Source organism: Sciurus carolinensis, chromosome 2, assembly GCF_902686445.1.
Source record: "Sciurus carolinensis chromosome 2, mSciCar1.2, whole genome shotgun sequence".
Taxonomy (NCBI): Eukaryota; Metazoa; Chordata; class Mammalia; order Rodentia; family Sciuridae; genus Sciurus; species Sciurus carolinensis.
In genome coordinates, this window is record NC_062214.1 from 120,018,258 (window position 1) to 120,030,612 (window position 12,355).

The following is a 12,355-nucleotide window of genomic DNA, read 5'->3' on the forward strand; positions in this document are numbered from 1 at the left end:
AAAATTAAGAACAAAAGGATTGAAATCAAGATAGCTAATAAACAGATTAAAGATCATATAAACACATAGTTTGTCTATCTATAGACTAATCCATCTAATATAGGAAAAAGATAAAATATTATTTATTATCTGCTCAATTACATGACACCATCCTAGAGTACAGGTTTCAACATGGTGGATTACAAAAGACATATGATTTTATTTTTAACACTTTAATGTACAGAGAATCAAACAATAGCATCACTTCTAATTTAATGGTAAAATGGACACCACATTTTAGTGTTTAGTAGATTTCTGGGCATATAACATGGCACACATCTTTAGTATTTCTCTGAAATTGCTTAATGTCTTTTCAGCAGCCACCATGAGGAAGAATCTAGTTCTATGTCTTTATAGGCAGCCCATTTATGAAATCTTTCTATGATACACCAGACGACTGCACAGTCTCCTCATTGCCACTTTCATGTCTTTGTTCCTGAATGTATAAATGACTGGATTCAGAAAAGGAGTGATAAATGCATCAAAAATGGCAAGATACTTATCCAAGTTTTGACATGGGAGAAGGCCATGTGTAGAAGAACATGAGTGGCCCAAAGAACAAGACAACCACAGTGACGTGAGCTGACAGAGTAGAGAGGGCCTTGGATGAGCCACCACGAGAGTGTTTCCAAACAGTGAACACAATGACCATATAGGAAATGACTAGCAAGACAAAGGAGCCCACTGAAATGAGTCCACTGTTGACAGTGACCATGAACTCAAGTTCTCGAGTGTTTGTGCAGGCAAGTCTGAGGAGATGGGGAAGGTCACAGTAAAAACTGTCAAATATGTTAGGGCCACAGAAAGGTAAATCTACCACAAAAACTAATTGCACTGATGAGTGGATAACACCAATGATCCAGGAAGTGACTAAAATGTAGAGACACATTTTTGGACTCATGATGGTCAGGTAGTGCAGAGGCTTGCATATGGCCACATATCTATCAAAGGCCATGGCTATGAGCAGCACCATCTCAGTGCCCCCAACAGCATGGCTAAAGAAGATCTGAGTAATACATCCACAAAATGAGATTGTTTTGTGCTTCTTGAAAATATCACCAATCATCTTAGGAGCTGTGATTGAGCAAAATACCATATCAATGACTGAGAGATTAGCCAGGAGGAAATACATGGGGGAGTGCAGGTGAGCGTCCAAGGTTACAGTGAACACAATGACAAGGTTTCCCATTATGCTTGCAAGGTAGAACAATAAGGAGAAGACAAGCAGGAGAAACTGAATCTCCCATGAATTAGTGAGTCCCAGGAATACAAACTCTGATAATACAGAGTGATTCATTCCATTCATTGCCTCAGAGAACAGCAGCAGTTTTTTGTGTTCCCTAAGGGAAGAAAGAAAATGCACAAATATTAGTACTCAAGAAAGCAAGCCTCTAACCATGGAGATAATTATCCTATTAATAGCTCACACAGCAAAATAACCTCATCACATGCACACCGTCTTCTACTTAGAGGAATGGCTGGCTCCCAAATGGCATTATGATTTTCAAAACTGCCCCTGCTAAGTTAGTTCCATCTCCAGACTGAGTTCCCCTTTGCTTTTGTTTAGTGTTACCAGGATGTTCTATCTGGATGACATCTAAGGTCATCTCCAAATGCTTTAGACTTGGATTTTCTATGAATGGACAGATACCAACCAGTCATATAAGCCATCTAACAATTACTCATTCACAGCATAGAGTTTTCAAATTCTCTGTTATTATTTATATTACTCAAACAAACTTCAAAAGTTTCTCTTTATTCATCTTTCAAAGTTTTTCTCATTCTATTCTCTAGCTCACAAAATCCAGTTTTCAAAATCCCAGCTAAAACTCCCTCATTTGTGAAATCTTCCCAATCTACCTGAATATGCTGAATATGCTCACTATGCTGGCTGCACTGTTAGCATTCAATTCACATTGCCTTTCATGATTATGTAAACATCCATCTCTCTAATTAAAATGTAGCTCCTTGGGTCCAGGAATCATGTCTGGTCCACGTGTGCAATCCCCACCACCATCACAATCACCAACAGTGACTGACACAGTCAGTCACATAAGTACTTCACACCTGTTGAAAGAAGAAATAAAGCAGTGGGACTGAAGAATAGCACCGGAGTTAAGAGAGTATATTGTGATTCAGTGAGGTTTATATTAATACTATGTAAATAAAGAGTCATCACAAAACTGCAAGATCATTCCTATAAATATTTAACCACACAAAGAAATAGTTGGAGAAGAAAATTCTGTCATAAAAATAAATATGGAATCTCAATTATTAATTTGTGAAAATCAATAAAGCGCTTATAGTATGTCTCAAAAATAAATGAATTCAATGTATTGTATAACTGATATTATAAAATCTGTTTCTTACATAAAATATATGATAATCTGAAACAAATAATGTCCGCTAATATAGAGACACTCACCCATTTGGCTTCCAAAGATAAAAACTGTTACATAAAAGCAATCTTTTTTCAAAATATATTCAGAATGGAAAAAAGAGTGACAGAAATAAAATACTGGGTGAAAAGATCAAAACAGTTTCTAAGTCTGTCCTTGGGGATAGGGCAATGACCAAATTATAAAGTTCATAAACAGAAGTCAGGGTGGAGACCAGAGCCCAGCATGGGGGGTAAGACAATGTTAGAGTTCTTTAGGATCAAGAGCAACTGCCGGAGGTAAAAACAACAGAGTTCCACTGTTCCATGGGGTGTTCCTGATTTAGCCCAACATTTACATTTCACGAGTGAAATAATTTACATAGGAAAATACAGAAGAAATAATCTTCTTGATATCAGAAAGGTAATTGTTAAGAAAGTGGATACTAAGACCAAGAGCCCCTGACTCTCACTGAAGGTTCTTTACAATAAATAACTTTCGTATTTGTTTACTATCACTGCTGTAACAAGTCACCACAAATTTAATGGCTTAAAACACACACACAATTATCTTACAGTTTTGAAGGCAAGAAAACCAGTATGAGTCTTTGCAGCTAAAAATCAAAGCGTCAGCAGAGCTGCGCTCTTTCTGAAGGTTCTAGGCGAGGATCGGTTGCATCGCCTGTTCCAGCTTTTGGAGGCTGACTGCATCTCCTGGCTTATGGATCCCTTCTCCCTCTCAGAGTGCGTATTCCGTTCTCCACTTCTGTCAGTGCATCTCCTCTCTGACTTGGACTCTCCCTTATAATGACCCTGTGACTACACTGGGCAGGCTCAGATAATTCAGGACAACTTAAATCTCAAGATTCTTAAATTAATCATATCCACAAAGTCTCTTTTTGCCATTCAAGGTGACCACAAATCCAGTGATGAGAACACGGACATCTTGGAAGGCCATCATTCTAGGTACCCCAGTATTTTAAGAAGAAAAGTTAGATCTTCATTTAAGTAAGTAATCTGAAAAGTGGTTTTATGCAGCCTGTGAGGACATTAGAAGAGATAGCAAGGGATGAAAGACAGGTAGTACACCCTGACTCCTGTCCTGTGACTATATATAGATAACCTTTGCCTCCAGTTACATGTAAGATCCAGACTGGACATTAATGCCCATCAATAAGGAATAAATGCTAAGTCAAAGAATATCTTTTAGAAAAGTAATTGTCAGCTATATATTTGACTCCTGAGTAGTTCTATGAATTATTTTTCCTCATAAATTCAATAAATAATTTGAAAAGCCAGAATGCCAGACACAATTCCAGAAGTTGAGGATACACCAATGACAAAATTTATTGATTTTGTGTAATCCAGTTACCATAGAAAATGCAATTCTGGTATTACATACAGATCTTCCTTCTCCAGAAAGGGTAAGAACACTTGAAGAAATTCTGTAATTCATCAACACCCAGGAAGTCCCAAACACTCTTCTTGCTAATAGGTCAATTTTTACTTTCAGGAATTCTCTTTTTGGTGACTCTGACTTCTTTTACGTGACCTCTTGTATTGATGGCTTCTATTACACTAATTTTTCAGTGATTTTTGTCTAATAAATATGCATTGGTTTAATATTCCCACATATATTTATGAAACACCAGTAGTGGGTTTCATGTATCATAATTCTTTGTACTGACTGAATGAAAAGCAACTCAAAAACAACGCTGGGAATATTTCTTGGCTTATTCACTTGTTCATTCAACAAATATTTACACTGTTTCTACAAAAGTGCTGACTGATGTGTTGAAATTTGAGATAATATGAAGGTGAAAAAACTAGATAGCAGTTATGTGGAATAACTGAATGGAATAAGAAAGTTAATATATCAAAGTAAGAATTAAAAAACCCTAAGGATGTTAAAGCAATTATTTTCTTATTGGTACATTATAATTAAACATAATAGTGTTGTTAATTGTGACATGTTCATATATGCACACAAATAATGGGAAAAATCTCATTCCCTAGTACCTTCCCTTTCCCTCCTCTCCTCCTTTCACCTGATCCCCTTGCTCTATTCTACTGGTCTCCCTTCTATTACTATTTTTTAATTTATACATCTAGTTATATATAAACACAGATTTCATGTGTTTTACTCATACATGGACATAGCTTAATAGGTTAGACTTGTTCAGAACAATTTTAACTAAAAACTGTAAAAACTAATTTATGATTTGTATCCACATCTCTATGTCATGAACTATAAACCAGTCAAAACACCTCTAAAAATGGGCTGAAGTTAAAGAATCTCTTTTGATCACTAAGGTGAAAAAAATAGGCTTCCAACCAAAATTTTATTAAGGTTCCCATGAAGTAGGAACAATGAGAATAAACTATGAAGTAGGATTATAAGTAATGCTTCCACCAAATTGAAATTCTGATAGCAAAAACAGACAGATAAGAATAAGAAAAGAAATGATGGTGCACTTGACTGTTAATGAATTTCTAAGGAAAAGAGAAAAACCAAAAGAGAATTTATTGGATCATTCAGAGGAAAAAACTATGAGATTCCATATAAAGTTTACACAAAGGCAGAGCCTAGGCAAAGAGCAAACAGACGTTTCTTAAGAGTTAAATGTATTTTTAAAATTGGAAAGAAAAAATAAATAAAAATGGAAAGAAATGGATGGAAGAATGAAGAAAAGAAATACAAAGAGAGATGGTCAGTTAGACGGAAATTTATGATAAAGAGGAAGAGCTGGCAAAACGGGAGTTTGTTTAAATGTTTAAACCTTTTTTATTGGTGCATTATGATTATAAATAATAGTGGGATTCATTAAGACATATTTTTACATGCTAAAGGTGCCATCTTAAAAGCTCCAGAGCCCAAAAATATTTTCTATTAGCATCCAGGACTAGAGTAGTATTCCTTTAGCTTAACACATCACAGGCCCTAGACTTACAGTGCTAAAGGTTAAGCTATGACACACAGATAAGTAAGTTAGCAGATGGCTTTCCTCAGCTGAGATTTTACCCGTGCAAGATGTAAGAATTCTCTAATTCTGGTGTGTGATTCCTTTCAAGCCTGAGTCATTACCTGCAGAGGATTAGCTTGGATGGATTGCCGCTAGTGACAGGTTATGAGCAGAAGGGCTGTCACTCGTTAGACAGGAATGACAACTAGAACTAAGAAAAGGGGAAGTGGAACTGAACACAAATTTTAACCACTTTATAATCCCTTAAAGAACAAAGAGAAAATAATACAAATAGGAAATACTGGCATACCTGGAAACTTGCTCAGCTCTTGTCTTTGAGTCTTCAGAACTTGTGAGTACTAAGTATCCATCTCTGGGTGACAGTCTCTGAATGGCTTCCAGAGGGAGATGCTGGGCTATGAGCACTTGGTTACTTTAAGGCATCCCCCACCCTCACGAAAGAGTGCATCCCCTCCTAAGATCATTTCCAGCAGGGGTGATGCTACTCTGAGATTTCTAGTTCTGTCTTCATTGGTATGGAATTGGGCAACATTTTATAATTGCCTCATGAGAACTTTATATTTTAAATTGGGGGTTAAAAAAAAGAGATATCCATTATCCCTAATTAATAATTAAGCTAAAAGAAAACACAATTATATCCTGACTCAGTTCCTTTCTTTTGTTTTTTTTCATCCAGGACATGTCAGTTCTTCCCCAATTAACTAGGTTTTAAAATTCATTTATTTCCTGGATTACCTACTTTTTATTAACTTAATAATACAAAAGCTCTCCTTTGACAAAAGAAAATCTTTCATCCTTTTAATTCATCCTCTGTGGGTACAAAGAAGTTGCCAGCAACTCTCTCAGATATTTATCTGAGAGATATTTATCTGAGTTTAATATCCTTAAACCTGATAAAATCAAATAAAGATCACTCGTCTGTAACCTCCAGTTTTATTTATCTCAGTCCCCTTAGGTTTTTTTCATAGGATCCATCTTCTCTCCCTTTGTCACTCTTGCCTATTCACCCCATTTCACCACCAAACCTCTCATTGAATTGACTTAGGAAAAAATTATAATAAATGTTTTATAAACATAAACAAGAACCAGAAGATTGAAATCCTGGCTGTTAATCCCTGCACTTATAGTTTCCAACTTTTTTCTCCATTTTTTCATCACCTAATTTTAACTAATACTACATTATTTTACTTTGGGGTGAGTTAGGTCCCTCAACGTTTTTCTTCTAAGCAAGTTTTCAGTCACTCTTTCTCCATCTTGATTTTATTTTTTAAAATTGTACTTGTCTCTAGTACTTCATGAACTTTCTCCTCTTTACGTCTTATCTCTCCTCTAAAGAAAAGCAAAGCAGACAACAAGCTTGTTAGGAAGACGATAAGCATATTTGTCCTTATGTTCAATGCTAATATGATTTCCTAAAGATCCCTGGTATGGTTAACAACTTAACCTTCATCCTCGTCCTATCCTGAACCAAAACATGGGGACTTCCCCTCTGCCACCAACCATCAGCTGCACCTTTGGATCTCCAAATCACTTCCAAATCCGGGTTTAAAATCAAGCTTACTTCTCATATCCACAATCGTTCATATTTATTTTTCTGCTCTGATCATCATCTTGCCCGCCTCCACCACCACCTGCTTCTGCCTGCCCCCAACTTAGTTGATGTGTGCAAAGAGTAAGCTGTTACCTGAGTCTTCCTTAGAACTGAAGTTAAAATAGTTTAACATCTTCCTGTCTTGATCATGCCAAGCGTTCTTCACAGCTCTTCATGGACTGTTGTCTCAATGACATGAAGTGTATCAAATGTATAAATGAAAAATTGCTCATTAACTGCACTGGAGGCCAGTGACCGAACTAAGCCATAATGACCTGGTACTGCAAAACTAAAGTCAATTAGTCAAGGAAATTGTCTCCTAAAAATGTATTCACATGATCAAGGCAACAAGGGGAAATGCTGATAATGGGTCACAGGAGGGGAAGATGACTCTGGAATCTTTAAAAAAAATCAATCTCTACCACTTTCTTTGCCAGTTTAAGTCTTTGCATAATGAATTAAAACATCTCCAGGTAATCTGATTATATTCATTTCCCAAGAGATTTATAGAAATCATGTGAGGCATCCTCACAAATGTCAATTTTCTCTATGCATAAATAAACTAAACAAGTGAAAGAATAAATTACCAAAAAGTTAACTTAAAACTATCTTGTGACTTTTATTTAATTACAAACTTTACAATTGTCATAAGCATTTTGAATATGCAGGCTTTATCTAACTCATATTCACTTCAAAAGAAATTTATGCAGTTTCCTGCAGTCAAAGGAACCTAACATAGTTGATGAATTTAACAAAGGGATCTGGTTGTCAAAATAATTCCATTGTCCCTTGATTATTCTTGCCATTTGGAAACAGAAATAATATAAATAAAGGTTGACTTTGAAATATTAAAAGGAAGTTACAGGACTTATTCTTTTTTTATTTTTTATTGACATAATTTTTCATCTTTATGGGGCACAATGTAATGTCTTAATACATTTATATGTGGTGTAAGGATCAACTCAAAGTATTTAGGTTATCCATCACCTTAAACATTTATCACTGCTTCATGTTCAGAGGATTAAGGTAATCATATTTTTCTATTGAGGTCTCATTATATGCATTGATTTATAAAGTGCTCTCTCTCTTTATTTATTTATTTATTTATTTTTTACTTGTTTGTTATCCTTAATCTCATTGCCCATTACCAATCCCTTTCTCTCAAAGCTAACCAGTCTGGTGTTTTAAAAGTATGCCCTATTGTCTTGTGTGTTATTATGAGACATGTATTGTTTTGTATTGATGTACATATACAATAATCTTATTCATCTCATTTGAATTCTTTTTTTCCTCTTAGTCCACATTGCTCTGTGTACACCTCTACTGAATAGCACTCCAAGGTGGGTCTGCAACCCCTTCTACATGTCTGATTACCCACATTACCTCCAAGTTTTTCAGGGTCACTGCAATATGATTTTGGAAGAATTGGATGACCGCCTCCAACTTCAGCCCACATATCCCAATAATGTTACTATTGTTTCCTAGAGCACACCAGGAAAATAATACTTGTCAAAATTCTTTTTTTTAATTGTAAACTAATGGGATGCATGTTGTTTCTGTGTTTGTACATGGAGTCAAGGCATACCATTTGTGTAATCATAAATTTACATAGGGTAATGTTGTTTGATTCATTCTGTTATTTTATCCCTTTCCCACCACCCCTCCCACCCCTCTTTTCCCTCTATACAGTCCTTCCTTCCTCCATTCTTGCCCCCCTCCCTAACCCTAACTCTAACCCTAACACTAACCCCTCCCACCCCCCATTATGTATCATCATCCACTTATTAGCGATATCATTTGTCCTTTGGTTTTTTGAGATTGGCTTATCTCACTTAGAATGATATTCTCCAATTTCATCCATTTGCCTGCAAATGCCATAATTTTATCATTTTTTATGGCTGAGTAATATTCCACTGCATATATATACCACAGTTTCTTTATCCATTCATCAACTGAAGTGCATCTAGGTTGGTTCCACAATCTGGCTATGGTGAATTGAGCAGCAATGAACATTGATGTGGCTGTATCTCTGTAGTATGCTGATTTTAAGTCCTTTGGGTATAGGCCAAGGAGTGGGATAGCTGGGTCAAATGGTGGTTCCATTCCAAGTTTTCTAAGGAATCTCCACAATGCTTTCCAGAGTGGCTGTACTAAATTGCAGCCCCACCAGCAATGTATGAGTGTACCTTTCTCCCCACATCCTCGCCAACACCTGTTGTTGCTTGTATTCTTGATAATCGCCATTCTAATTGGGGCGAGATGGAATCATAGGGTGGTTTTGATTTGAATTTCTCTTATTACTAGAGAAGTTGAATATTTTTCCATATGTTTGTTGATTGCTTGTAGATCTTCTGTGAAGTGTCTATTTATTTCCTTAGACCATTTGTCGATTGGATTATTTGTATTCTTGGTGTAGAGTTTTTTGAGTTCTATATAGATTCTGGAGATTAGTGCTCTATCTGAAGTATGATTGGCAAAGATTTTCTCCCACTCTGTAGGCTCTTTCTTAGCATTGCCCATAGTTTCCTTTGCTAAGAGAAAGCTTTTTAGTTTGAATCTATCCCAGTTATTGATTCTTGCTTTTATTTCTTGTGCTATGGGAGTCCTGTTGAGGAAGTCTGGTCCTAAGCTGACATGTTGAAGCTATGGACCTATTTTTTCTTCTATAAGATGCAAGTTCTCTGGTCTGATTTCAAGGTCCTTAAATCATTTTGAGTTTAGTTTTGTGCATGGTGAGAGATATGGGTTTAGTTTCATTCTGTTGCATATGGATTTCCATTCTCTGGCACCATTTGTTGAAGAGGCTATCTTTTCTCCATTGCATATTTTTGGCCCCTTTGTCTAGTATGAGAAAATTGTATTTATTTAAGTTTGGGTCTGTGTCCTCTATTCTGTTCCATTGATCCACCTTTTTATTTTGGTACCAATACCATGCCGTTTTTGTTACTATTGCTTTGTAGTAGAGTTGAAGATCTCTTATTGCGATATCCCCTGCTTCACTCTTTCTGCCAAGGATTGCTTTAGCTATTATGGGTTTTTTATTCTTCCAGATGAATTTCATTATTGCTTGCTCTATTTCTGTAAGTTACATCATTGGGATTTTATTTGGAATTGCATTGAATCTGTATAGCACTTTTGGTAGTGTAGCCATTTTGACAATATTAATTCTTCCTATCCAAGAACATGGGAGATTTTTCCATCTTCAAAGGTTTGCTTTATTTTTTTTTTCTTTAGTGTTCTGTAGTTCTCATTGTAGAGGTCTTTCACCTCTTTTGTGAGATTGATTCCCAAGTATTTTATTTTTTTCAATGCTATTGTGAATGGGGTAGTTTTCCTAATTTCTCTTTCTGAAGATTCATCACTTATGTATAAAACTGCATTAGATTTATGTGCATTGATCTTATATCCCACTACTTTACTGAATTCACTTATGAATTCTAAAAGTTTTCTGGTGGAATTTCCTGGTTCCTCTAAGTATATATTCATATCATCAGCAAATAGTGATAGTTTGAGTTCTTCTTTTCCTATTTGTATCCCTTTAATTTCTTTGATCTAAATGCTCTGGGTAGAGTTTCCAGGACGATATTCAATAGAAGTGGTGAAAGAGGGCACCCCTGCCTTGTTCCAGTTTTTAGGGGGAATGCTTTCAGTTTCTAACCATTTAGAATGATATTAGCCATGGGCTTAGCATAGATGGCCTTTACAATGTTAAGGAATGTTCCCACTATCCCTATTTTTTCTGGTGTTTTGAGCATGAAGGGATGCTGTATTTTATCAAACGTTTTTTCTGCATCTATTGAAATAATCATGTGAATCTTGACTTTAAGTCTATTGATATGGTGAATGACATTTATTGATTTCCTGATGTTGAACCAACCTTGCATCCCTGGGATAAAACCCACTTGATCATGGTGCACTATCTTTTTAATATGTTTGTGTATGCGATTTGCTAAAATTTTGTTGAGAATTTTTGCGTCGATGTTCATTAAGGATATTGGTCTGAAATTTTCTTTCCTCGATGTGACTCTGTCTGGTTTAGGTATCAGGGTAATATTGGCTTCATAAAATGAGTTTGGGAGGATTCCCTCCTCTTCTATTTTATGGAATACTTTGAGAAGTATTAGAATAAGCTCTGTTTTAAAAGTTTTGTAGAACTCAGCTGAGAACCCATCTGGTCCCGGACTTTTCTTTGTTGGTAGGCTTTTGATGACTTCTTCTATTTCATTACTTGAAATTGGTCCATTTAAATTGTGTATATCCTCCTCGTTCAGTTTAGGCAATTCATATGTCTCTAGAAACCTGTTGATGTCTTCAAAATTTTCTATTTTGTTGGAGTATAGATTTTCAAAATAGCTTCTAATTATGTTTTGTATTTCAATCGTGTCTGTTGTGATATTTCCTTGTTCATTCTGAGTTTTAGTGATTTGGGTTTTCTCTCGTCTTCTCTTTCTTAGTGTGGCTAAGTTTTATCAATTTTGTTTATTTTTTCGAAGAACCAACTATTTATTATGTCAATTTTTTGTATTGTTTCTTTTGTTTCAATTTCGTTTATTTCAGCTCTGAGTTTAATTATTTCCTGTCTTATACTACTTTTGGTGTTGGTCTCTTCTTCTTTTTCTAGGCTTTGAGCTGTAGTGTTAGGTCATTTATTTGTTGGGTTTTACTTCTTTTATTAAATGCGCTCCATGAGATAAATTTTCCTCTAAGTACTGCTTTCATAGTGTCCCAGAGATTTCGATATGATGTTTCTTTGTTCTCATATACCTCTAAGAATTTTTTAATTTCCTTCCTAATATCTTCTGCTATCCATTCATCATATAATAGCATATTGTTTAATCTCCAGGTGTTGGAGTAGTTTATGTTTTTTACTCTTTCATTTATTTCTAACTTCAATCCATTATGATCTGATAGAATAAAGGGTAGTGTCTCTATCTTCTTGTGTTTGCTAACATTAGCTTTGGGGCATAATATATGGTCTATTTTAGAGAAGGATCCATGTGCTGCTGAGAAGAAAGTGTATTCACTCTTGGTTGGATGGTATATTCTATAAATGTCTGTTATGTCTAAATTATTGATTGTGTTATTGAGATCTATAGTTTCTTTGTTCAATATTTGTTTGGAAGATCTGTCCAGTGGTGAGAGAGGCGTGTTAAAATCACCTAGTATTATTGTGTTATGGTCTATTTGGTTTCTAAAATTGAGAAGGATTTGTTTCACACACATGCATGAACCACTGTTTGGGGCATAGATGTTTATGATTGTTATATCTTGCTGATTTATGCTTCCCTTAAGCAGTATGAAATGTCCTTCTTTATCCTATCTGACTAACTTTGTCTTGAAGTCCACATTATCTGAAATGAGGAT

At 35.5% G+C, this 12,355-nt stretch overlaps 1 protein-coding gene across 1 annotated transcript; it reads right to left on the bottom strand.

Annotated features, from left to right (window-relative positions):
• Window positions 1–405: 405 nt before the first annotated feature.
• On the bottom strand, window positions 406–1,360 carry LOC124977774 (olfactory receptor 4F15-like). The gene is given in 2 exon segments (XM_047541582.1): window positions 406–549; window positions 551–1,360. Coding segments are annotated over 2 exon segments (939 nt in total). The 5' UTR covers window positions 1,346–1,360.
• Window positions 1,361–12,355: the final 10,995 nt, after the last annotated feature.